The sequence below is a fragment of the Peromyscus maniculatus genome, chromosome X (assembly GCF_049852395.1).
Source record: "Peromyscus maniculatus bairdii isolate BWxNUB_F1_BW_parent chromosome X, HU_Pman_BW_mat_3.1, whole genome shotgun sequence".
In the NCBI taxonomy this organism is placed as follows: Eukaryota; Metazoa; Chordata; class Mammalia; order Rodentia; family Cricetidae; genus Peromyscus; species Peromyscus maniculatus.
Window position 1 is genome coordinate 77,248,599 of NC_134875.1, and position 27,945 is coordinate 77,276,543.

Consider the following 27,945-nt stretch of genomic DNA (forward strand, 5'->3'; position numbering starts at 1 on the left):
TGTTTAGGGAAAAAAAGATTTATAAAGTCCTTAAGATCTTTAGAAGGACTTTTGTCTGCATAAAAGGTATTAAGAGACACTAGGCCACCTCTTCCTGAGGTTTAACAAAAGATCCTGTAATACCATCCTCGTTTCGATCTTTCCCTGAAATCCTTTCTTATCTGAAAATCACTGTCTGCAGATGGCGAGAAAGAGAAACAACATTATTTTCAAACTCACTATATCCTGGATTCTTTAAAATAAGATTTCATTCTTTATCTCATATCTCTCCTTCTGGATTGTATAATATGGGGCCAAAAATCAAGGTGGTACTTCCAATACTTTACCTACATTATTTCCATAGCTACAACATCAAGTTTGCAAGATATATTCCATATTTCCATGTTACATAGAGCTGTATTACTAGGTTCCTGCTGATGCAGTAACAAAGGCTATCTTTCCTTTAACTTATCATTTTCCTTGAATCCTTCGTAAACAGCCTTTTCAAAGATTTGTGGGATTTTTCTGCTACTCTCTTCTATTTCCTTCCATCTTCTGGCTACTGCCGGGTCCTAAAGCTAAAGGCATATATTTTCATGCTTTGTTATAGCAACATTTCACTTACAAGTAAAAGAATTCTATTCAAAGTAACTATGGCCGAGTGCAAAATCACTCAAAACTTAGACACAAAACAACCACTTGATTATGCCTAATAATTCTGTGCATGAAGAACATAGAAAGGAAATGATAGGATTGCTTTTTTTCAAAGATTTATTTTTATCCTATGAGTGCATGTTTTGGTTACATTTATGTAAATGCACTCCATATGTGCAGTGCTTGCAGAGGCCAGAAAATGGTGTAAGGTCCCATAGAACTGGAGTTACTGAAGGTTGTGAGCCACCCTGTGAGTGCTGGAAACCAAATCTGGGTCTTCTGCAAGCACAGCCAGTGTTTGTAACTGCTGAGCTGTATCTCCAGTTCCAGAATTGATTGATATTTGTTCTCAAATGTCTATAGCCTTACTTGGAAATATGCAAAAACTAGGGGTATAACCATTTCAAGGCTTATTCAGTGTTACTAGCTATTTTCTGGGCTCTCAACTGAAGTTGTTGACTATGGCTCATACATGGGGAATTGAAGGACATATTTTCATTTAGAGAGACTGATTAGAAGATGACTATGGCCGGGCAGTGGTGGCGCACGCCTTTAATCCCAGCACTCAGGAGGCAGAGGCAGGTGGATCTCTGTGAGTTCGAGGCCAGCCTGGTCTCCAAGGCGAGTTCCAGGAAAGGCATGAAAACTACACAGAGAGACCCTGTCTTGAAAAAAACAAAAAGGAGAAGAAGAAGGAGGAGGAGGAGGAGGAGGAGGAGGAGAAGAAGAAGAAGAAGAAGAAGAAGAAGACTATGGTTATTTGTCTGCAAAGTCAGTTATCACAACTTGGAACTATCAAATTAATAGTTAAAAAACTCAAGTCTGGTGCGATAGGCATAATTTAAGGGAAAATTCAACTTCAAAATATGCATATACTAGGAATCCAGCACCTCCAAATAGACACACTGCCATGCAAATCTGGATGACACAGGGTGGCAGACACCACTTAAACTCAAGAGACCCTGTATCCTGAAAATGTTATAATCATTCACCAGTGGCTGGAAATAATAAGTCATCAAATATTAGTAACTAGCAGCTAGTTACAAATCATCTTGTATGAGACACTCTGAATAAAACCCAAGCTGTAGAATGTATTGGCAATCCAGTCTATAAACGATTAGTTGACAATGTCTACTCAGAAAATCTATACACCATTATTTGCCTCTACACATTAGTAGATGGCTTTTGAAGAAAATGATAGTACATTTTCTGAGATTTCTGTTGATCTTATATCTGGAACTATAATCTTTAAAAAACAATAAATGTTCCTGACTTAAAGACTATCTAGCAAGCTGCTGATATACATTAACCAAGGTTAATGTACAGTTGAGAGCTAAGATCACCTTGATAAAAGCAATTTTTAACAAGCTTTTTCCACTTACTACCAAAACAGAGAGAGGCATTGTTTACATAATTGCCTTATGCTTATAACAATAAATATTAAAATATATTCCCTTAAGGTTTAGTTTGCATATTTTAATAACAAACCAAAACATTTAGGTATACTAACAAATTAAACATGTATTTCAAATCAAGGAAATGAAGTTTATTTATAAATTAATTTTGAGTTAATGGAAGAGCCATTTTTTAATTCCTATGTGAAATGTTGTGCCTTGGACTGGAGAGATGGTTCAGTGATTGAGAGCACTTGCTGCTCTTCCAGAGGATTTGTATTTGATTCCCAGAACTCACATAGCAGCTTACAACTGTATGTAACTCCATTCTCAAGGTATCTGATAACCTTTACTGGTCTTTGTGGGCACCAGACATATACATACACCATACACAGACATGCAGACAGACGAAAGACTTATACCCATATAATTTTTAAAATGTGCCTTTATCACAAGTATATTTATCTATTTTGTCATTTCTTTTGCTCTTGGGAATTGAATTGAGGGCCTCATACATTCTAGGCAAATATTCTACAATGCAGCTATAACCATGTTATATATTTTTAACTATTAAAAAATTGTATATGATCTGTCCTGCCTGCGGACATGCTGAGGCAACGGTAGCACAGAACTTGTGGGAGTGAGCAATCCCTGACTGGTCCAATTGTGAGCCATGCCAGAGAGCGAACCCACACCTGACACTGCCTGGATGGCCAGGATCCAGAGGCAAGATAGCCCAGAGACCCAGAATAGAATCAAACAGGACTGGGGGGAAAAAGGCAATGAAATGATTCCTGATGATATTCTGTTTTACTCAGATCAGTGCCTAGCCCAATTGTCATCAGAGGGGCTTCATCCAGTAACTGATGGGAGCAGGTGCAGAGACCCACAGCCAAACCCCAGGCAGAGCCAGGGGAAACACACCCAAGACAGGGAGGAATGATTGTAGGAGAAAGAGAGGTTGAGGACACCAGGAGAACACGACCGCAGGATCAGGGCTCATAGAGACTGAAGCAGCAATCATGGGGCCTGCATGGGTCTGCGCTAGGTCCTGTGCATAAACCTTACGGTTGTCCAGCTTGGTGTTCTTGTGGGACTCCCAACAATGGGAGTGGGTGGTAATTTCTGACTTTTGCCTGTGTTTGACATCGTTTTCCTCCTACTGGGTTGCCATGTCCAGCTGTGATATGAGGGTTTGTGCCTAATCTTACCGTGTCTTATTAGGGCATATTCGGTGGATAACGGTGGGAGGCCTGCTCTTTTTTTTTTCTTGAAGGAAAACAGGAGGACTGGTCTGTGGGAGTGGGGAAGAAGACGGAGGTGTTGTGGCTGTGGGAGACGAGCAGGACCGGAGAAAACTTCAGCTACAGGAAGGAACTGGGTTGGATACAATGTATGAGAGAAGAATAAAAGTTTTTTTAAAAACTGTGTCTGGAAAGATAGTTCAGTTGGTAGTGTTTGCCTTGCAAGTATGAGGGCCTGGCACATTGGTGTGTGCCTCGAGTCCCAGTGTTGGCAAGATGGCAGGTGGAGAAAAGTCAGTCTTTGGAGACTCCAGGGCTAGTTAGCCTGGAGTAGCTGGTGAAGCTACATGCTAATGTGCTACCCTGGCCCTAAACAAAACAGTGAAAATCAACTGAGCACAAATACCTGAGGCTGTCCCCAGTACTCAGCATGCACACACCACACACACACACACACACACACACACACACACACACACACACACACACACACACACAGATAAATACTCATAGGTGAGTTAAATAGTAACCAGGGGAGATAAAATTATCCTACAGTCTTTGCTTACTTAGTTAGCGATCACTTGACTTCTCTGTCAGTCACCTTTGCGTCATCATCCTATCACAGACTGAGACCCCCCTGTGTGGATCTCTTATTTAACAATCCACAGTCAGAAGCATGGGTCATGGACATCCTATTTTGAAACCTATACTTCTAGAGGAACTGGATGCATAGACATAACTTTTGGGGAAGAAATACCTTAGTCCTTTCATTGAGACATCCCTACAGGGGAATGGGGCTGTGTGGAACTCAGCGTTAACACTGCATCAGGATTAGCATGCATGGAGACAAACTGAATTCCCAGGTTATCCAAACAAAAAGACATTGCCGGAAAAAAATAAGTAACAATTTTTAGAAGGAAATGATTACAGAAGTATTTTTTTTTAAATCAATCGTATTACTGCTTTATCTAGGAGTGTCAATTTTACATATTTGTCCAGGCCAAAAATGCCTTTTAAGAACATTTTATATGGCTTAGTTGATAAACTCTTTATGTAATCCCACAGACATGCAGGCCTCACATTGGAGCATGATCTCACATAGCCTGGGATAGCCCCAAACTTGCTATGTAGTGAAGCCTGGCCTTGAATTCCTGATAGCCCTGCCAACACTTTGTAAGTACATGGGTGTCCACCCCCATGCCTAACAATGACAGAACATTTTAGATACCCTATCTATTGGAAGGTGTAGAAAAACAGGCCTCTCTTTCTTTCTCTTGTTTTCGGAGAGTCGCTCATGGATAATGTTTTGATAGGTGCCTAGATGGGAAGATTTAGTGGCAGGTATCACTTCACTACTCACAATGATATATAATTTTAAAATTTAAGAGTTGTTTATTTTGGGTGTGAAGTTGATTGTTGCAAGCTTCTAATCACAGCATACAGAAGCAGAGTTAGGAAGATCACTCATGTGTGACCCAGACTCAAAATTAGAATGATGTGTTTAAATCTGAAAAAATACCATTTAATATTTCTGAAACTTGATTGACCACAAAAACTGATATCATAAAGAAAACAAACAGGTAAGGGAGATGACTGAACTGATCAGGTTTTCTACATCTTTGTTAACTGTTGGGTTTTTTTTGTTGTTGTTTTTGCTTTTGTTTTTGTTTTTTGTTTTTGTTTTGAGACAAAGTCTCATCTTGTAACTGGCTGGCCTTGAACTCAGAGATCCATATACCACTACCTCCTGAATGCTAGGATTAAAAGATGTGCACCACCATGTATGACCATCCTTGTTGACTTTTTGTCTAATAATTCTGCTAGTTGTAAAAAGGCCAAGTTGAATCTCTCAACTCTGCTTTGTTCTTCTTTATTCTCTGTTCTTGCTTCTTGTTTTGATCTTGGGAGTCTGTTATTTGCTGAATACATATTTAGAAACATTATCTTCCTAATAAATTGATTCTTTATCATATATAACTTCCTTCTATCCTCAGTAATTTCTTTGCTCCAAACTTGATGAAATATTTTGGATGCTTTTTAAAATAAAGATTTATTTTTAAAAGTTCTCTTCCATCATTTTACTTTCAACTTACCCATGTCCTTGAATTTGAAATAAGTTTCTTATAGAGTCATTTTTCTTAGATCCACTCTGCCAATCTCTGCTTTTCATTTATGTATTTAAACTATTCTCATTTGAGGTCATTATTGAAATGTTAGAGCTAAGGCCAACCATTTTATTATATTTTATCTGTTTTTTTTTCAGGTTCTTATTCCATTACTTGATTTTCTTGCCTTTATTGATTATTTGAATAATTTTAGTATGCTATCCTGAGTTAGTATTTTGTTTATTTTGTATAATTTTAATAAAGGTTTCTATAGGTATGATTGTGTGTGTGTGTGTGTGTGTGTGTGTGTGTGTGTGTGTGTGTGTGGTAACAGTTTACTTTCTCTCAACATTTTTACCAGTTTGAGTGAAACATGAAAACCATATTTTCATTAAAATTATTTTGCTTTCTACACTTTTAAAATGTCATTTTCTTGTACATAGGACAATTGTATAATTTTTGTTTCAATCACCAATTATAGTCTACAAAATTCATAAAAAATAAGGGATCCAGAGACACTGTCTTCATGGTATAGCCATCGGTAAGTTACTCCTGTAAATAATCCTTCACATATATCCTGTGCAAAACCCAATGAAACTCCTTGGTTCAGAAGAAAGAAAGAGGGGCCAGGGATGGAGAGGCAAGAGAGAAGGGGAAGGAAGGAGCATAAAAGTAGAAGAGGGACGAGTTGAGAAGAGGAAGGGACCAATGGGAATGGGAAAACAGCAGGAGTAGGCAATGGAGGCGAGTATGATCAAAATACACAGTATGATGGCACATCCTTTAATCACAGGACTTGGGACACAAGGCAGATGCATCTATGTGACTTTGAGGCCAGCCTGTACTACATAACAAACTTCAGGCCAGAAAGAACTACATAGTGAGACCCTGTCTCAAAAACATTATACACGTAAGCAAATGCCATGATGAAACCTATCATTAAATATAATACTAGGAAAGACAATTCTGATGTGGATGGTCACACTTCTTTTTTAAAAGTTTCATTAAGACATTATTCAAACAAGACCTAGTGGTGAACACCTGTAATCTAATCTCAGTACTTGAAAGACAGAGGTGTAGTATCTTGATATTAAGCCTGCCCTACATAGCAAGTTGGAGGACAGTTGGCACCAAAAAGTAGAAGTGAGAAATAAAGGTGCAACTCAGGCCCAGGGCACAGAGTGCTTGCTCAGCATACATAAGGCCTTCATATCAATCTAGGACTAAAAATGATGTCATCAATTCTTCTAACCAAAGGGCAGAATAACTTGAGAAATGGAAGCATGACATAGCATTATTTCTAGTAAACTCAAGTTCATTATTTAGTCAGTTTCTATGGAATATGCATAAACAGTTTTTGATTTTACTCTGTGTTGGATATAAACCTATTCATAGAGTCATTGTCAATATATTCATTAATTTTTGATGTTTCATGAACATCTACTATATATTCATGGTCCTTTTAATAAAATGTATAATGTAAAATCAGTTTACTAAAATTCCAAATTTTTTTATATTTAAATTTTTAATTGACACATTGAAGTGAATTGACAACAGAAACAAAAAAACAGCACTACTCAAATCAAAAGATAATAGTTTAAATTTTTCATAGCATTGCAATTATGTATCATACATATAAAGTGGGCATTCCACGCTTTTGCCTGTTTTGGCTAGTCAACATCTTATATAAAGAGGCTGAATTATTCCACACATCAGCTAGCTGATCCATACCTGTCTTTACTTGCCTAACCTGGTAGCTGTCAAGGACACATTTTCTATTCTTCCTGGGCATTCATAAACTACTTCTCAATCCAAAACAGTTCTTGTGCAAGGATCTACCTGACAGCAAATTTTTTTTGTTTGTTTCTCTTTGCTGAAGAATGAAAAAAAGCCATCCAGCTGGCAATGACTGAGAAATTCATATCCCAAGTGGATACTAGAATTGTGCAGTTATATAAAAATCATACACAGTTGCATGGAGTCCAGGGAGCAATGTTGGTGGCTTGAATAAAGCAATACCGCCAGAGTATGGCCATTTCAACACTGGCAGCCTACAAGAAAATTGGGGAGAATACATTGGCAAAATAAAATAGCTATATACTTGTTTTCATGTGTATCATGAAGGATAATTATATCAAAATGTTTTAACAGATACTACTTTCTTATAATGAGTAAAAAGTATACTGGCCATTCATTTATTTGGAATGTTCATTTCTTTTATTTTGCCCCTTTCTCCCCAAAAAATCCTTTCTTGAGCCCACTTCTAGACACTTCTTATTCTTATTGCCATATTATTTTGCACATATATTCATTATATCAAAGATTATATTGCAATTTGTTGTATTTGTAAGTACTCCGATCTCTACCAAATTGTGAGATTCTTAAGAATCAGAGTCAAGTCTTTATAATCCTGGTGCTTACTAAAGTTGCTAGGCCTTGATAAGTGCTCAGTGAATATCTGTGGAATGAATAGACATGAATTACAGCAGTGGTCAGGATAATTACATTCTGCAAGCATTGATCGTCTATTTCTCAGTTGGAGGCAAGATGGTACTAGAACCCAGGGAGAATGAAAAATTTAAAACTGTCAGACAGTAAGCCAAACATAATTAATTCACTAACAAATTAATTACATTAGCAAAATTTTATAGACTGAATTTTCTTATAACAATAGATTTCTGAAACAATATCCAAAGAAACAAACAACAACAACAAAAATATAAGAACTGAAATGTAGTGGGAAGAGTTGATGCTCTGGAGTCAAACTGATCTTAGCTTGAATTCTATTTTCTTCTATTACTAACTGAATCATTGTTAATTGAGAATCAGAAATAATTCATATAAATTATAATAGTAACTAATTCATAGCAGCCCTTTAGAAATTGAAACTATTATTATTTATTATTTTAATATGAATAAAACTAGGAAATACATTACTAATAATCTTCTAGTAGTAACTTTATGAGTTATAAACCTAAATTACTTGCTTTCCCTCTGTTCTTACTCACATTCCAATCATCTTTCATGAAAGTACTGTGATTATTACCTGACCAACACATGCCAAGAACCAGCTAAAGCACAGCTGTTTTCTCTCTCTCTCTCTCTCTCTCTCTCTCTCTCTCTCTCTCTCTCTTTCTCTCTCTCTCTCTCTCTCGTTCTGGTATAGATCTTCCTAACACGAGGAAATACATCATTTTCTAATTCACACTTTCTTGGTGGCAAGCAGATAATTGTTTATAATTAAAAAGCTTTTTCATCCAATTTCTTCTGGGTTAGAGTAAATCACAACGCTGTCAAGCCAGGAAAGCACTTAATTAAGCTCAAGAGGTGACAATGAGTCTGTGTATTTTGTTGGAAAAAATATAGACCAAAGGTTGAAGTGAGATACCCAGTTTCAAGTCTTAACTTTGAAAATAACTCAAGTGAAAATCTCAAGTGACTTCATCACTATGAACATCAGCTTCCTACATGTGGATCACAAATTCTAAACTGAGACACTAAATTTAAAGTTTTGAAAAATAAAACTATACCCTATTACTCCATTAACTCAAATGGGGTGTTCAGAGAACTGAACAAACATTTCCATAGAAAGACTGGTATACTAGCTAGGTTATGCCAGTGCACATCTGTAATTCCATAACTTATGGTGAGGTAGGAGGACCACGAGTTAGAAGCCAGCATGTGACAATAATAGCTATCCTGTCTCAAAAAAAAAGGAGAGAGGGAGAGAGAGAAAAGAAAAAAGAAGAAAGAAACACCACTCCTTCCCCAAACAAGTGAAATTCCATAAGTTCTAAAGGGAAACATGAATAAGTAAATTATTTGAGAAGTAAATAAATAATAAATCCTGAAGAAAAAGTAATAAGACTATGTAAAACCAAAGTCTTTTGTTAGAAAAAAAAATATCAAAAGTTCAAAAGACCACATGATCTTACTCATATATGGAAACTAAAAAGTTTATCTCTGTTGTGAATGGAATGACAATGGCCCCCATGGGCCCATATATTTGAATGCTTGGTCCGCAGTTGGTGGAATAGTTTGGGAAGGATTAGAGGTATGGCCATGTTGGAGGAGGTGTGTCACTGGGGATTTTCTTTAAGGTTTCAAAAGCCCATGATATTCTCAGTTAGCGCTCTCTCTCTCTCTCTCTCTCTCTCTCTCTCTCTCTCTCTCTCTCTCTCACACACACACACACACACACACACACACACACGCTTATGAATCAATACTCAAGATGAAGCTCTCAGCTACTTCTCCAGTGCCATGCCTGTCTGCCTGCTGCCATGCTCCTCACCATGATGGTCATGGACTCTACTATCCCCTGGAACTGTGAGCCCCAATTAAATGCTTTATTTTATAAGTTGCCTTTGTCCTGGTGTTTTGCCATGACAATAAAAAAGTAACAAAATAATCTCACAGAAGTTTGAGGTACAATAGTAGATAGCAGCTCTGGGGAGAAGAGGGACTAAGAAGGTCTAGAGCAGCAGTTCTCAAACTTCCTAATGCTGCAGCCCTTTAATACAGTTCCTCATGGTGGTGTAATCCCAGCCATAAAATTATTTCTTTGCTAATTCATAACTCCAATTTTTATACTGTTAATGAATCAAAATGGAAATTTATGATATGCAGGATATCTGATATGCAATTCCCAAAGGGGTCACAACCCACAGACTGAGAACTGCTGGTCTAGAGAGAGATTTGATAATGGTTACCAACCTATACTTAGGAGTAACAAGTGTTACTGTTTAAAAGCATAATAGGGCGACTATAGCCTACAATATCTTGCCTTTATATGCTCCAAATCCCTAAAAGAAAGGAGTTTGAAGTTTTCTAACACCACACACACACAAACACACACACACACAAACAAACACACACACACAAACAAACACACACACTTCGTATTTATGTTTTGAATTATCATGCTGAACCTCATAAATACTTAGATAATTGTATGTGAATTAAAAATGTGAAATAACTCACAGATGAAAGAAGAATACAATAGAAGAATAAAGAATATGTAAAGAACATAGTCAAACAACCCTCACAAAATAAATAGGAATGTCCACCAAACATACAAAAGAAGTTACATTTCACACAATGACTTGCAAATCAAAAGGAGAGCCTCACCTCTCTGAGTCACAAAATAGAATTCTTTCAAATCCATTAAATGCCGCTCATGGTAAGGGAAGTGGGCACACTCCTGTCCTGGCGAGAGCATCCCAAGCCCCTCCTCCGCCTTTGTCCTAACAAAGGTCAGTTTGGCTCATTTCCTTCTTCTCCTTGCAATCTCTTTGTTTGTTACACAAGTTCTAACAACTTGTGTGAGCAACTGCTTGAGGGGAACAGATGGGAAGATTTAGAGAAATTCTTCAAATGGAAACAAAGCAAAAGTCATAATTTAAAGACAGTTTCCTGTCATGTTACAGATAAAATTGAAGTGGTAAAATATAATAAGAATATACCTATTGTGGGCAAAACTTTGGGCAAACTCACAAAACAATGGCTTCCGTTTTAAGAGTTAAACAAGCATTCATAGTTTTCATTAAGCAAAACACTTACAGACTAAAAACATTTCATCATTTTTAAAAAGTCTCCGGCATGGGCCTTAACCTGGAGAAATTAAGCCCCTAAAGGCACCTCATCTGAACTAGATGATAATGCAAAAAGGACCAAGGGAATAATTAGATTTCCCCTTTAATCAGAAGCAGAAACTCCTCTGCATTACGAGTATACTAAACAGAATATAATCCAACAAGTAGAATACTTAATGAACATTTCTTTAAAAGATTGTTTTATTTCCACTTAGCCAATTTAACCCTAAAAACAAGGAGTTCTAAGGATATATTTCATTTCCTTGAAACAATGAAAACATAATTCTAGATTGATAGTATTGTCATTATAATATGTGGGAATTGAGCATAATTATTTGCGTGGACAGTTATTCACTTCAATATAAAATATAATTTCTTAGCTTTTAAGCAACTGAGAAAAAGGAAACGTGATTTTTTAAAACAAAAGGAGCAAGCATAAGCCAGCTTATAAAAACAGGCTTAAGCAAACAAACAGGGAGATGGTTCAGACGGTAAAAATCACTTGCTGTGTAAGCCTGATGACCTGAGTTCAGTCCCCAGCATCCGCCGTAGAAGAAGACGACACCTGACTCTCAAGTTGCCCTCTGACCTCATGCTCCCTGTGGGATGTATCCACAGTCTTACACACACACACACACACACACACACACACACGCACGCATGCACGCACGCACGCACGCACGCACGCACGCACACACACACACACTACTAGCTGATTTTCAAATAAAGTTGCAAATGACCTTTCTCATTGGCCAGAAGTTCTGCTTGTAAGTGAAAATAAACTCTACTTTCAAATAGGAAGCCGAGGGCATTTGTCAATTGCTGATTTATTTATTTTTTTGTAAGAGTAACCTACATTGATGAGGCTTCTAAGGAGCCCGAAGAAGCCCGAAACATTAAATCACATTAAACCATATAACACCAAAATATAATTTCTTTAAAGACAGTCTTACCTCAGTGACCCATAATAGTTAGAACTGCAAAATGTGAAAATTTTATTATTTGTGTGAGAAACTCTGTGTGTGTGTGTGTGTGTGTGTGTGTGTGTGTGTGCGCGTGCGTGTGCGTGCGCGCGCATGCGCGCGCCATGAATGTGTGTGTAAAGGGCACAGCCTGATGTTGGATATCTTCATTAGCTTCTAGGCACCTTACTTCCTTTTTGGGAGGAAAGGGTTTATTTCCATTGACAGGTTATAGTCCATCACTGAGAGAAGAGAAGGAACTCAGGTTCCCACTGTTGAAAGAGAAACTAGGGAGAAATGCTGCTTGTTGGCTCACAGGTTCAGGTTTAACTAGCTTTCTTACAACCTGGGACCACCTGCCAAGGGAATGTGTACCTTCCTTTCTGAATAGGTTCTATCACGGAATCTGGAGCCTCAGTTCAGCTATGGTAGCTGACCAGTGAGTTTCAGGGATCTGTCTCTCTTTCCCAACCACCAGTGCCTTGAGTGCTGTGGTTACAAGTGAGTAGAAATGTGCCAGGATTGTACATGGGTGCTGGGAAACTGAAGCCAAGGCCCCATGCTTTCAAAGCAGCCACTCGGTACTAAATGAGGCATGTTTGCTCTCCGCACACTTCTCTTAAGAGGTCAATTTATTCAGTGATTGTTCTCTTTTGCTGCACTTTCCCTTTGACTGAAAACTCTGGAGTACTTGATTATATATTATGAAAATACTTTGGGTTTTTTAAAGAATCTCATACAATTAAATCATTATATTCACCCTCCTTCGCGTAACTCTTCCCAGATCCACCCTCTTTCCTTTTCTTCTCAACCTTGTGTCTTTTCCCCCCATCAAGGCCAACTGTATTGCCCAAATATTCTTGGATGTGTGGCCTTCCAGTGGAACACAGTCAACTTATCAAAGTAATGCACAGTATTATAAATAGCATAGACTTTCTTAGAAATCCAAGAAATCTACTTGAGTTATATGATATCATCAGTGTGTACCTTTTATACATTAAGGACTTTTGAAATCCTAGTTTTACCTTTATCCTATCCCATTTTAAATATATGTAAACTGAAAATCCCTGCAAATTATGGCTCTTGTGTTTTCAATAGTTTATGACAAAATAAAACAATACATAGGGTTATATTTGACTTAATAAAAAAATTCTCTGTTAAGTCAGTAGCTGTGATGCCAGGAACTGGAAAAGGTGAAAAAAAATCCACACATGATACAACGTTAGAAAATCTATTACTGTGAATGTCTTTTTAAAGCAGCATTTAACTTTAGCCTCTAGTTAAAATGGCATCAGGTTACTTGATTGAATATTTATTCTTAGAGAAGACATTGATTTCACACACACAATCTATTCTACGGGTTACTGTTCTCTCAGTGGAGAAAGATTGTTTCTAATCAGGTCTCACTGGTGTCTGAGGCTCTGAGAAACAGATCCTTCCTTGAAAATAAGCTCTACTTTCAAATATTCAAATAGGAAGCCGAGGGCATTTGTCAATGGCTGCTTTATATTTTTTGTAAGAGTAACCTGCATTGATGAGGCTTCTAAGGAGCCAGAAGAAGCCCAAAACATTAAATCACATTAGACCATATAACACCAAAATATAATTTCTTTAAAGACAGCCTTACCTCAGTGACCCATAATAGTTATACAGTTTATAGAAGTGCTTCAACCAACATCTTAGTACTTTATAAGCTGTGCATTAATGTCTACAAGACAGAAAGTAAAACATTTCAAAATTAAGATTGAAAACATCTTGTATTTTATGCAAGAAAACATAGCTATTGCCTATACTAAAACGAACATAAAGCTTAATAGGTAAATTCGGTTACTTTGCTGGAAAATTGCTGAGATGAGATTTTAGGTGTTCTTCCCACAGAAATGGGCACCTATCCTGTTGATAGATGTGCTCATTTGTTTGACTGTAATCATCATTTTAGTGTGTGTGCATATAAGAATTGTGTTGTACACTTTAAGTACATATAATTATTTTAAAAAATTAAATAGTGGCTTATTTAAGTAAACTAACGGATGAATTAAGGAAGTTCAAAGCTCATTTCCAATAAAGGAGAGCACCTACTGGAAGTTGGAAATCTTCAAATGACTTCTGGCCAATGAGAAAAGCCATTTGCAATTTTATTTGAAAACCATTCTGCTGGTAAAAGACAGAGGAAAACATGAGAAGATGCTTGGTGAAAACTTTTATTCATGGAAATTATCAGTGAGGAGAGAGAGAGAGAACAAAAAATCACTACGTGTTCTCCTCTTTTGAAATGGTTAACAACTGGTAGGAGGATTTCATTTCAGGATCATAGATTAATGAGGGATCCAGTAGACAGACAGAAAAACATATCAGAAGTGGCTGGGGGCAGAGGTACTTCTTGAGTTTTGAACTCACTGAGATTTAGCAAAATTTGTGTTTATTGAACATGCCCTGTAATTCATTAACACTTCTGTTGAGGTTGTTTAACTGCTACCACCAAAACTACAAATAAAATCTTCAAAACAAAAGTGAAAAAAGAAAAAACCAAAACAAAACCCTGCTCCACCTCTAATAGATGACCTCAGGCAAGTCATTTAAACTGTCTGGGCTTGAGTTTACTGATCTGTATTACAAGAGTATTGAACTAGAAAATCTCTAGTCTCTTCGAAACTTTAATGTATGAAAGTCTAAAATGTTGTTTATTTAAATATTAAAAGCATTTTTCTACCATTTTCTTTCCATTTTTGTACCACTAGAAGTACACCTTCAAAAGCCATCCTGTGGGGGCCACTCAGAAATCAGTGTTTTATTAGTCTTGAATCTGGAAGAAAGAAGCTTTAGGTTCTCATGATTATAGTGTTTCAAGATTCTGTCTCAGGAAAGGGCAACCAGTAATCTAACTAAATTCAAAAATGAGTGATTTAATGTATTGGAGTCATTTTAGGCTTAATGTTTATTTTACCATTAAAAACACCAACCAGTATATTCAAAATGTTCTTTTGGTTATAGTAGGATTTACATTATTATGTGGTAATAATTTAAGCAATTTTCAAATGTTTTTCACTTTTTAGCATATAGCAGGAATGATTAATGGTAGCCAAGTCTCACCAAAGTTAGTGATATTTTAACATGGAAAAAACAATATTTACTACCAATCAGTACCTTTGTGATTGATTCCCTTGCATGTATAACCATGCATGGAGAATATTTTTATTATGCATTATATATATAAATATATATTTAAACCGAATATGCAGAACATCTGAAGATCTTTTTGTCCCTCTTAGCTCCCTAACATCCCTTTTCTCATAAGCACATAATGTTAATATTTTATTTTATATTCTCTGTGGCAAACATTTTTAATGTTGATGTATTTAATCTGTAAAATTTACATCTTCCTATGCCATTCCCCACTGGTTACTGAATGGACATGCTACAGTTACTCTAAATTGTGACAGTCATAGTAGGCATACTTAAATAGCCAAGGGAAATTATCCTGTGGATAATTGCCAGGCAATCAGTATTCATAGCTTTTAATAAAAAAAGAGAAACAAGCTAGTGTAATTTTAAAAATAAGTGATCCATTAAAAAGTCTCACATTGACCATTACATAAAGATAAAATTCTGACTCGGTAATAATTTATCAGTCTTAGAAAAATAATTTGTAAATATAGTAAAGTTTGCAGCAGACACCTGGCATCTGATGCGCTGAAAAACATTTAGACAAGAAAAACAAGTATATACGAGTGTGAGGGCTGGAGGGGTAGCGTAGAGGTAGAGTGCTTGCCTTCTATGAATGAGGCCCATCTCCAGCATCACAAGTTTGAGTCAAATTCCAGGCAAAGTTGAGCAGGCCAGGCAAGTTGTTGCACGCCTTTAGTACGAGCACTCGGGAGGCAGAGGCAGGTGGATCTCGGTGAGTTCCAAGCCAGCTTCATGTAAGAGTTTTCCAGGTCAGCCAGGCTACATAGTGAGACCCGATTTCACTAAAGAAAGAAAAAAAAAAGCAGGTTTGCTTCTACAACATGGTGGTTCAATCTAAATTATACACTACGGGCAAGAGGGAAGGCTTTGGTGGGCTGAAATGATTAGCAAACACTTGCTGGGCTGAGACTATATTTTGTAGGTGACACTGTAAGATGTGGCGCTTCAGACTGGGATAAAAATGTCACGAAGGCCAAGAGCTAAAGCAAGTTGGCTGGTACAGAGGACACCCACCTTGTTGCCTACTAGAAAGAAAGATGCGGGTGGGGTGAAGAACTTGGGCAATCTGAAAGGGTAAATCAGTTTGAACAGGATGGGCTCCAAGGAGGAAAGACTGACCAAAGCAGATAACAGTTGCCAAACATGGGAGGTGCTAGAGCTCAGTTCTGATAGCGGTTTCACCTTGTCTCGGATTTGAGATTTCCCTTCCGGAGCTCATCATCCTTCCGGAGCTCATCATGACCACTTGTTTCAATTTACTGGGACTGAGCAGTCTGTTCCCTCAACAAGTACAAACCTTGTCTGCTTCAGCATTTGTTACAGTGTAACAATCTTCACAAGGGTTCAGAGCCAGACACCACTGCTCCAACAAAAGCCTTCTTCAAATACCTCAGTTTAAAAAAGAGCCTTTCCACCCCCACCCGGCACCATCGCCTCCGCTGGATTATTAAATATAAACTTCACCTTTCATATAATACATGCAACTTTGATTTGCAGATACGTATGCATCTGTTTTCTCAATCCTACAGAGCTACAAAAATCCTTAAGGGCAGAAACTGCACTGCAACTTTGCATGCCACAAGGGTTTGCATTTTTATAAGCTAGTCTACAAAAACAAAAATCCTACCCACAAAATAATGGTAAATAAGAATTTGTTGAATGAATGCATTCCAGTGCTAACATGTTTTCATTCTCTTCATTTTTCCCTTATCCTTATGAGACAATTCTTATATTGAAACCAATTTTCTCTCAGAAAATTAAATTACTGAAACATACCTAGCTTCTTCCCACAAAGCTTTCACCATAAAGGTAACTAAAAAACACATCTACAGCCTGGTCAGATGGCACATAACTGCAGGTGAAGGAAGCAGATGTAAATGTGCCTTTCTGATTTGTCTACTTGAATAAGAATGCAATGCGAAGTTAGGGGCCTAGGTTCAGTAGGTCTTAGTGTAAGTGCTCTGTTTAACTCCGCATGCAAAATGCTAGGAAAAAAAAGAAGGGGCAAAACTCAAAGTGAAAGGCTCTGTCAGGGTGCAGTTTAGATTGAACAGGTAATTTGGCATTGTGTAGATCAGACAGCAGTCATATATATATATATATATATATATATATATATATATATATATATATATAATTTCATGTGTGCTGGTGTTTTGCCTGCATGTATATTTGTGTGAGAGTGTCAGATCTTGGAGTTACAGACAGTTGTGAGTTGCCATGTGTGTGCTGGGAATTGAACCTGAGTCCTTTGGAAGAACAGCCAGTGCTCTTAACTGATGAGTCATCTGAGTCTGTTTTTCTTTTCTTTAAGTTACATAAATAGAATTGGAGGTCTCACTAGGTAATAATAGACAGGGTAGGTAGCTCTGGCTTGTTTGATATGTAAACCAGGCTGGCCTTGATCTCACAGAGATCCACAGGCTTCTGCCTCCCAAGTGCTGGGATTAAAGGCATGCAGCACCAGGCCAGCGCCTAAATTCTTAAGTAACCTTTAAAAGGTTAATTTCCTTTTTTGATTAGCCTTTCAGTTTAGGGAATGTAGACTGTTGTTGAAGCACATTTAAATACAAATAGCTCTTTCAACAAGCAAAGCAAACCATGTCTCAAAAAAGGCTGCAGGGACCTGTGTGCTTACTTCTAGTACCAATTAGCAGACCTCAGCACTCAGTTTTATCCATAATTATTTCTAGGCATCTTATTCTTTACTTTCTCCAAACGTTTAGGTCTTAGACTCTGACACCAGAAGACAAATAGAAGATTCTCAAAACAGAAAGCTGCTACTTAAACACTGTCTGAGACTAGAATAGGTTTAGGGGGCACTTCTGTAAGCAAAATAAAATAAAAATAAAAATAAGGAGACACCTCAACTTTCAGTAATGAAGATAAGGAATGGTTTTGTTTTGTTTTATATATAATTGTAAACATCACCTTTGAATTACGAAACCATTAAAAAGCCAATGATTTTCTTCTGGGTAGAAATCTGCTATTACAGACTTCCCGCGTGGCCCCATTCAATTCTTGGTGAACTCCCTCCAGTTGGCGTAATGGCTCTTTTAGAAGGTAGGCGGCCTGCAGGAGCCTCCTGCTCTCCCAGGTCCCCGATTTATTGCTACTCTCCACCTGCGGGAGGCGCGCAGTTTTGGCACCCTTCTAAAGCCAGGACCACAGTTCGGCTTTGGCGGGAAGTTCTCGCGACCAGAAGCGTTCCCACTCTTTTTCCGATCTCTAAATGGGTGCTCCTGTCACTTCAACCTTACCCTCCTGCCAACTGGGAAAGACCAGAGCTCTGGCTCAATCTAGTCTCAAAAGGGCCCGCCACCACGCGCGAAGAAGGAAGGGGGAGATCGGAGATCGTGGAAAAAAAAACCCAACTGTTTGAGCTTTCGCCTGTCGTTATAACATAAAAGGGTGAAAAGGCAAGAAAACTGGATTTCCTGCTGGTCACGTTGGAGCCCTAGGCGTCTGCTAAGTGCATGGACTCCGGCACCCAGAGGCAGTCAAAGCCGGCAGCGTAGGAGAGCTTCGGGCAAGTTCGCGGGCCACGCCTTCCGAACCGGCCACCTCCTCTCATTGGCCTGACAGCCTGTCACTCCAACCTGGCTCCCACTTCGGCTAACCATTCACGTAGTTTGGTTGCGTCTTGGCGTGTTTAATGTTGCCAATAACGAGAGATTTTTTTTAGGGGGAGGGGGGACGCGAGAACATATCGTGCTGCAATTAGTTCATTGAAAACTCAGTCGCTCGCGGAGCGGTCAGACGGAGACTCCTCTCGGCATTTTTCCCTCCTGCCTAAGGATCTCCTGCGGAGAGCTGCAACAATGCCCAAAAGAAAGGTAAGTGAAATGGGAAGATAGACGGGTGATTAGCTGCCGAAATACATATTTCCTATGGCAGAGATTTCTATCTTTTTGAAAGAGCATTTCGGTTTCTAGTTTGGTTTTTGTGATGTTCTGAATGGAAGGCGAGGGAAAGGTAGCGAGCCGTCTGTGTTTGGTTTCGGAAGGTCTCGTATGCAACTGGTAGTTCACTTTTGGCTTGTTTTGTTTAAGGCAGAGAATCGTTTGAGAGGTGTCTCCATGCTGAATTACAAACAGCCATAGCGCTGTGCTGTCGCTTCCTACCCCACCCCCCTTCCTCCGCTTACCCTATTGGAGAACTCTTCTCCCAACCATACTTCCAGCGCCAGCTTCCTCCTCTACCTCCAGTCTTTCTCCGGGAACCGTCCCGTTTGGGGGAACGAAAGCCCCGGCTTTCTCTTGTTTTTGCCTTTGTTCTTTCCGTTTTCTTTTTTCCTTTTTTCCCCCTCTTCCCTCCTCCACTTCTTGTCATGCCAGATGGCTATGCAATGGTAATCCTGTGCCATTAGGCGGCGCAGACTTCAAACTGTCCTAGAGAAGGGAGAGATTCACCGCTGTAATTAGAAACTTTAGATCTGAGAGATTTGGCACTCTCGGAACTCTCTAGTTAAAGGTGGCAAGGTGATTAGAGAGCCGCGTCCGAAAAACTCCAGCCAGCGTCGGATGGTGGGGCGGCGTGGGATTTGTTCACTTCAGACATTGGGGAGTTGATCTGAGCTACCAAGGGCTACAGGTCTTCTGTAAACCTTCACTTCAAAATTCCTGTCTCTGCATAGATAGGAAATAAGTTGACGATCAGTATTTGTGTTTATTTTTTTTCTCCCGAGTCTCTTACAACTAAAATGGAGCGCAGTTTCATTGCTTGGTGAAATCGTAAAACACTGTGTTAATGTAAAAGCCTTATAATTGTTTTTATATTCTTGTGAATCCGTCCGCCTTCCGTATTCCTGGAACGTAGAAACGACACTGAATTCCTCAGTGCTCTGGGCTGTATGAATCGTTGAAATAATAGCCTGGTGATTCCCAGGGTAAAGGGCTACACAGATACCGAAAGCAATTGTTTCTAATCACCACCCCCTTTCCCGAGGCTCCCGCCGCCGGGCTCTTTTCGGCTTGTGCAATGGATCTTGCTTTTTTGCAGAGCTGACAGCAACCTAGTAGCAGGTAGTGGCGGGAAGTTTTAAAATCCTCCGCCTGCTTCTCCGAATAAAACGTTGACGTTAGAACAAAGACGTTCGTCCTTGAAAGTATGGTGGGGTTGTTGTTTTGTATGCAGAACTTGGGGAGGGAAATAGTCCATAATCAGTAGAGCAGGTCAGATAGACACAATTGCATAGCAAACATAAGGCAAGAGAGGGAAATTGCAAGAGGCTCCGCCTTCGTTCGTCCCGCCCCAGCCCTTGTTTTGGCTTTAACATTAGAGCAGGTGGATTTCAAAATAAAAATGGTTTGTTTTTAAGAGACGTTGTTTACACAAAAAGGTTACACTGACTCTTTGTAAGCCGATCTTGAGCATGAACTTGCATCTTGGTGTACGTTTCATATTTCCCATACAGCAGATGTAGAATAGCTACTAGAAAAAAAACACGTGGCTGCTGGAGCGGGAACCCAGGAAAGAAGTCACAAGTGGCTAAAGTTGTAATTATAATCCATCGGCGATATTTTCTGTCTATGTGGTTATATTGATTACCCTATTTCTCTTTTGTATTTTTCTCCCTCTACATAGGCTGCAGGTGATGCCAGTCAGGAGGTGAGTGTCTTTAGTTTGTGAGTTTCCCTGAAAAAAAAATGCACCCATTTTAGCAACTAAAGACATACAACTAGGTAAAAATTAATCTGGTGGTTATATTTGTACCAGATGAGTACTAACGTTGTGTATGCCAGTGCTCTGTCAAAAGTACATTAATGAAAATGACAGACTTTTTGGAATTTAGGGTCCTACTGTGCTTGTTATAACATGCTGGGAGCACCTTCTTAGGCTTCAATTCTGCGTTGTCAGTTGGTGAGCAAAAAGGTATATTTTCATTTTAAAATGTGCTCCTCGATAATAGCAACTTTGCTGATTTAGCTAAGTGAAAGAGGCTTGTCATGGGATTTTATTCTCTTTACCATATGAAAGGGGGGGTCTGATGTGTCCACCATGATATTCCTTAACCAAATTTATAATTACTTCCTTAATAGCAATATTCACAGTGTTACACCAAATATTTTCTCAATAAAAAATAATTCTAGATTTGTACGTCCATAATTCTTTTGACTTTTTTTCCCACTTCCAGCCAAAGAGAAGATCTGCCCGACTGTCTGCTGTAAGTGGTCTCTGTAAACGGCTGCCCATGTATCACGTAATGGAGGTTTTTAGAATCAGGGAATCTTACATACTATTATCTTTGATATGAAGCTTATTTGGAAGGGTTATGGGAGAAACTTTACACATTAAAGAAAGGGTTTATTTTTGTTCCTAGGGCTTAGTTTAAATCATACTCATAAATTTCATTGCTAGTGCTCTTTTTTCAAATATGATTTCTTCCTCTTTTCTTATATAATGCAGATGCCTGTGCCCTTTACACCACCAGAGTTGAAACCTAAAAGAGCATCTACTCCAAGGGTAAATATTCAAATTCTAAGTTTGAAGAAAATGTGTGGGTTTTTTTTTAAGAAATAAATGATGAGAGTGCACACAACTGATCATTTTGTTTTCTTCATAGTTTGCTTAACCAGAAATATAATGTACCATACAGTACATATAACTCTACTGGGTGGTGAATATTTGTATATGTTTGGGGATTGGTAGCTGGGTCTTAGCATTTTTATTTGGTAGTTACAACATAATATTGTAAATGTAAAATAAAAAATGTTGGTGGATAGACATGTTAAATGTATGTGCCTTTGAGATTTAATCGCTAAAATACCAATATTCCTGGGAAAACAGGCTGTAAACTGCAGTAACCCAATAGTGCATTATAATAATAGCAGCAACTAATATTTGGTACTACTTCAGGAAGTGCTTTCATGTATGTTGCTTTAAATGGAGTCAAATGATTTTATATAGACGTCTGTGCTTGGATGTTATAGCTAATGACAGGCTGAAAGAGAAATAAAGTCAATATTAAGTTAACTCTTAATTGCTTTACTACACAATTTTTTCTAACACTTGGTTGAATGACAAAAATCAGAAAAGATTAAAGCTATAAAGAATATTTGATGAGAGCAAGCCAGTAAACACTGTCCTTCCATGACTTCTGTTTCAGCACCTGTCTCCAGGTTCCTGCCCTGACTTCCCTAGATGATAGACTATAAATACATCCTTCCCCTGACCAAAAAATAAAATAAAATAAAGCACCACAAGAGTATTTGAGAATATTTGACAACTTACCCGGCAGGGGAGCTACCATGGTCACTAAGGTGGTTTTCCCAGGGAAAGGCTCATCCATTGCACTCCGGATGCACTGGCCCCTGTGATTTCTCCAAGCACGGGAAATGTGACTGCATCATTTGTGGTAGTGGGGAGGCTGCGTTTGTGCCCTCCCCTGGAAAAAAACATTTTGAGATCATCTAATCATTTTCTGACTGAAGACACAACAAACTATGACCATTTATGTAAGATGCTTTTGATATTTTTTAATTAAAAATTCTTAAATGCTGTTTAACTGTCTTGATCAATCGAATTACATATTGATGCAGCACTAGCTGCTGAACTGTTCTGCTGCAAGTTGTTCTGAGAGGGGAAGGACAGGGGAAAAGCATAGGAATAAATCAGAATGGGTATTATGTAATCATGCACTTTAAAATTATTTATATTTCTCAGACCTCTGTTTCTCATTTGTTAACAGAATAATAGCTTTTGTGTATGGTGCAGTATATAATTTCTAACACAATTCCATAGGGTTTTCCCAATTGACTCTTATAATGTATCTCTTTGTGATGAGTGGTATTATCTTTTTATATATGAAAACACGATCTGAAAGAGATTTATACTTTTCCTCAAGAAAACACTAGATAAATGGAAGACAGAATTCAAATAGATTTCTCCAGCATCTTAAATAAATGATCTTCCTACTGTATATACACTTAAGCAAAGACTTTTCCTATAGCAAAAAAAAGTTCAAGGAAATGTATAGCTTACACTTATAAATAGCTGCATCCCATAATCTCTTCTAAAAGTGTCTAAGATGATGTTCTCACCAACATGACATTTCTCTTAATTACTACCAATGGAGACTATTGCTAATGATTAGACTAGACAGCAATAAATTGACTTGTGGTAAGAGACATTCAATTTATCAGTCTAACTTGATGCTGGGAATTGGACCTTGGGCACGAGTGAACACTAACCTGTTATTTCTCAATGCAGGCAGCATAAAAGCAGATTTCTTTAATTTATATCAGGGTAAAAGAATTCTTTAATTTTTTTTTTGGTTTTGGTTTTGGTTTTCCCAGGCAGGGTTTCTCTGTGTAGTTCTGGACCCTGTCCTGGAACTCACTCTGTGGACCACGCTGGCCTTGAACTCACAGAGATCCGCCTGCCTCTGTCTCCCAAGTGCTGGGATTAAAGGCGTGCGCCACCACTGCCCAGCTAAGAATTCATTTTTAATGTTGCTTTAGGGGTAACTCTGACAGAGTTATGTGTTAATTTTATTGTTATCAGACTTTATATATGAAAACACGATCTGAAATGTACAGTATGGTAAAGCTGTCCCTAAATTATTTCATCAGCTGTTAATCTAACTTTAGTGGTTTAATTAACATAGCAGCTAAATTGTGTATTTTTATTGTTTTTGGTGCTGGACAGAAAGTGAAGACCACAAATGTTGTGGAAGAAAACAAAGATGCAGCTGCCATAACAATTCCTGACCCCAAGCCAGAAGATGTTAAAGAAGAGTGCAACATGGACAGTGCCGAAAATGGCGAAGCCAAAATGGTGGAGGTATCCTCAAACGTTAACAGCTCTGTCTTCTTGAAAACTTAACGGTGCCAGTGAAAGCGATCTTAGTTGCCTGTCAGTTTAAACACAGAAATAGTAAATGAATAGTGGTTCTGTGGTATAATGGCATCCAAATAGAGCGTGAACTGACACTATGAGCGCCGCAGGAAGTGCTACACAAGTAGTTGGGTAGCATTGCTATTGCGTTACCAACGCCGGTAAACAGGACTTCCCACAGCTATAACTCTCTTATTAAATCTAGGCCAAACTTTAATTCCTTTTGTCAACACATGGACTATGTGTAACTTCTTTCTCCAGAAAAAGACTATTTCCTCTGTGGGTGGTAAAACAAACTACCATAGGATTATTGTTTTCCAGACAGGGTCTCATAGCCCAGGATGGCCTCAAACTCATTGTATAGTCAAGAATGACCTGGAACTTCTGATCCTCTTTGCCTCCACCTTCTAAGTGCTATGATTACAGGCCTGTACCACCAGACATACCTAATTTATGCCAGGCTGGGGGTCCAACTTAGAGCTTTATGCATGCAGGCACTCTATCAATGTGTTACATGGCCAGCTATGTATTGTGTTTTTAATAGATTTTGCTTTATATATTTAATGTATCCTACACTTTAAGTATTCTAGTAAAATACCTAAAATAAGATGTCAAATCAAACATATACATATATGTAAACTCTAAGTAATCATACAAGAATTTTAGTAATTTTTTTTAAAGCACAAATGTGCCAGTAGGCAGAGGCAGGTGGATCTTTGTGACGTAGAGGCCAACCTGGCCAACAGGAGTGACAAGAGTGAGATGCAGAACAGCAGAGCTACATAATGAGATGCTGTCTCAAACATAAACACACACAAAAGCACAAATGTAAATTGTGCTTGGTGGTTCATGCCTGTTACTCTAGGACCTTAAGGCTTTATTGCTTTGAAGAGATACCATGACCACAGCAACTTGTATAAAAGAAAGCATTTAATTGGGGCTGGCTTACGGTTTCTGATGTTTAGACCATTGTCATCATGGTGGGAGCATGGCAGCACACCGGCAGATATGGTGCTGGAGAAGTAGCTGAGTGCTCTACATCCAGGAAGTACTAGTAGTGGTAGTATCTGAGGGTTCTACGCAGGCAGCAGGAAGAGAATGACACTGGGCTGGGCTTGGGCTTCTCAAACCTCAAAGCCCACCACTTTAGTGGCCACCACAAGGCCACACCTACTCCAATAAGGCCAATACCTCCTATTCGTTCTCAAGTAGTGCCACTCTCTGATAACCAAGCATTCAAATATATGAGCCTATGGTAGCCATTCTTATTCAAATCACCACACACAGTATTTGGTAGGTGCAAGCTGGAGAATCACTGAGTTCAAGGACAGCCTTGTCTGAAAAGAAAAAGCAGCATTATTTTCCCAAGGAGTTCTTTATCTCCACATGTTTTACTTACTGAAAATTTATGACACAGAATAAATAAACATCCTGTGTTTATTTACTTTGTTTCATCAATTGGCAATGAAAATTGTTCATATAGACAAGCTTTACTGAATTGGTTAATATTGGTTAAGACATCTATTTGTGGTGCTTGATATCAAGATGATGTACTTGTATATTGTTTAGAAAATTTTCCTTATATCCTGGTTTTTCCATAGGAAAACTACTTTCTGGCAAAAGAAATTTAATTTAGCTTTTCATGAAACAGAGATCATCTGATCCAACATGCTAGAGAAAACAGCTCTAAATTTACAATCTTATTTTCCCTCATTCTATCTAGGCACCCATTCCTAAAATGGAAGCTGAGGAAGTAAAGGAACAGATGAATGAAGACACTGAAGAAGACGGAGGAGAAAAGAAAGAAGCAGAGGCAGAAGAAGGAAAGGAGGAGGAGCTAGAAGAAAATGTCCAAAATATCGAGAAGGATGAAACTGGAAAAGAGGACAAAGACGATGGTGAGGAGCTGAAAGATGGAGAAAGGGAAGAAGTCCTGGAAGAGAAAATCGACGCGGCAGAAAGTGAGGCTGCAAAGGAGAACAAGGATGCTGAAGAGAAAGGAGGCAATGAGGAAGAAGACGACAAAGAGGAAGGGGCTGGGAAGAAGGAAGAAGAGAAAGATGACAAAGAAGAGGAGGCTGAAGCGGAGGAAGAAGTGAAAGAACAGGAGGAGGAGGAAGTAGAGGAAGGCGGAAAAGTCGAAGAAGAAGAGGAAACTAAGGAAGATGGGAAGGAAGGCCAGAGTGAGGAAGAGGGCAAGGAGAAAGATGACGGGAAAGAGGAAGACAGAAAGGAGGAAGGAGGAGAAGAAAAAGAGGTTGCAGGGGAAGGAAATGATGAAACCAAGGTGGAGGCTGAAAAAGAAGCTGAAAACCAAGATTTCCAACGAGATGAAGACGAAGAGGGGTCTCTGCGCATTGTCTAAAACTGCCCTATGTGATGTCATCATTCGGTAACATGTACCTTCCTGTTGTAATGTTAATAGAGATAAATATTTTTATCAGATATTTTATAAACAGTGCTTTTCTTTAGCATCATTCAATCTTGGAACATCATCATTCAGGTTATTAGTTGCAAAATACCTAACATGACACCTTTATACATTTGTGATTACGGTAGTGCAAAACATAAAATGTATACTTGCAACTTTGTGAATTTCACTGTGTGTAAGTTATATATTAAATCTTTGAGTTTCAATTTTATTCTTATACGTGATAATTTTGCAAAGTAGGAGAATTCCAGAAGAAAGAGTTTGGTACAACTTTGCTGTAGTTCTGTAGGTTGCTTTTATAAAGAAGGTCAAATATTTTCAGGTAATGTTAAGAGTTAGAATTGCCATTACCAAATACAACTGTATTAGTAGCTTGGAAAGAATATAAAATCTTAATTTCATTTTTGAATAAATTTGAATGTTTATTTCAGGAGGGCAGTTTTGATTATATGTGTATGCACAAAGTTTTGCTGGGTTTATCATAATAAAAAAGTTCCACAAAGGTCATTATGGTTTGTGATATTTCAAAACCTGTAGTTTAGTGGGATGTTAAAATCCTTGATTTTTCTCCCATTTTGTGTTCAGAAAAACACTTGAGTTTTTTTTATTGAAATACAATTAATAAAATCATAAAACTCAACATTTTAATCATTCCAAAATATGCAGTTCATTGGCTTATGTATCATTCATTTTTATATCTTAAGGATATCCCATTCAGTCAAAGCATATTTTATTTTTTCATGAGTATTTATATTGCTTCTAAACTGTATCAGTTACAAATCTGCCATGAACACTTATGGCTGTTGGTGTTACAGCATGATCAGTGATTTCCTTTGATATGTTACTTATGTGCAAAGCACATTACAAAAGTGCTGTGCATTTTTGTTGAGCGTTTAAGAGTGGAAGGTAGAGGCAGGAGGATCAAGAGTTCATTGGCCATCATTATTAGACAATGACAGCAAACATCCTGCCAGAACACCCCACATAGAAGTTGTTGTCAGAGTAACACTCCCAGTTTTCTCTATAAGGACATCCCAGGGGATTTGACGGATCGATGGTAATAGGTAAGTTTTCTTTTCATGTGAACCCCTATGCTTTATGCAAAGCAGCCAGCTTCACCTTATAATATTAAGTACATAAAGCATTTACATAACAAGAACAGGGTATACAACACTAGAGTTGTCCTTTCATTCTATTATACTAAAGTAAACTTACTTCTTGAGGTCTTAATTTTGTTCATTGATGTTTGAATTGTATCTCATATTCTCTACACCATCAAAATTTTGCTTTATATATTTTGCTATAAGTCTCAAGAGCAGCAAAATGGAAAAGAGGTAGAGTAGAAGGGGTGCTGGCTGATTCACAGAGAAAGTATCATTGGAGGTGAAGGTAAAAATATGATACAAATCGGGCTGGAGAGATGGCTCAGAGGTTAAGAGCACTGACTGCTCTTTCCAGGGGTCCTGAGTGCAACTCCCAGCAACGACATGGTGGCTCACAACCATCTGTAATGAGATATGGTGCCCTCTTCTGGCCTGCAGGGACACATGCAGGCAGA

The 27,945-nt window shown here is 38.3% G+C and overlaps 1 protein-coding gene and 1 non-coding gene across 2 annotated transcripts; both read left to right on the plus strand.

Moving 5' to 3' along the window:
- The first annotated feature begins 18,797 nt into the window (after positions 1-18,797).
- Hmgn5 (high mobility group nucleosome binding domain 5) lies at positions 18,798-26,894 on the plus strand. The gene is made up of 6 exons (XM_006992317.4): positions 18,798-18,954; positions 20,705-20,728; positions 21,255-21,284; positions 21,527-21,583; positions 23,768-23,902; positions 25,680-26,894. Exons 1-6 carry the CDS (start codon positions 18,940-18,942, stop codon positions 26,319-26,321), a joined length of 903 nt encoding a protein of 300 aa, XP_006992379.1. The 5' UTR covers positions 18,798-18,939; the 3' UTR covers positions 26,322-26,894.
- LOC121825961 (U1 spliceosomal RNA) lies at positions 22,344-22,507 on the plus strand. Its single transcript, XR_006068321.2, has one exon. It is a non-coding gene; the product is annotated as a U1 spliceosomal RNA (small nuclear RNA).
- Positions 26,895-27,945: the final 1,051 nt, after the last annotated feature.

Excerpts from the sequence above, each read along its gene's own strand:
- Hmgn5 (XM_006992317.4), top strand. Across the intron at positions 21,285-21,526 it reads GATCTGCCCGACTGTCTGCT|ATGCCTGTGCCCTTTACACC; the intron begins GTAAGTGGTCTC and ends TATATAATGCAG. Across the intron at positions 23,903-25,679 it reads GCGAAGCCAAAATGGTGGAG|GCACCCATTCCTAAAATGGA; the intron begins GTATCCTCAAAC and ends CATTCTATCTAG.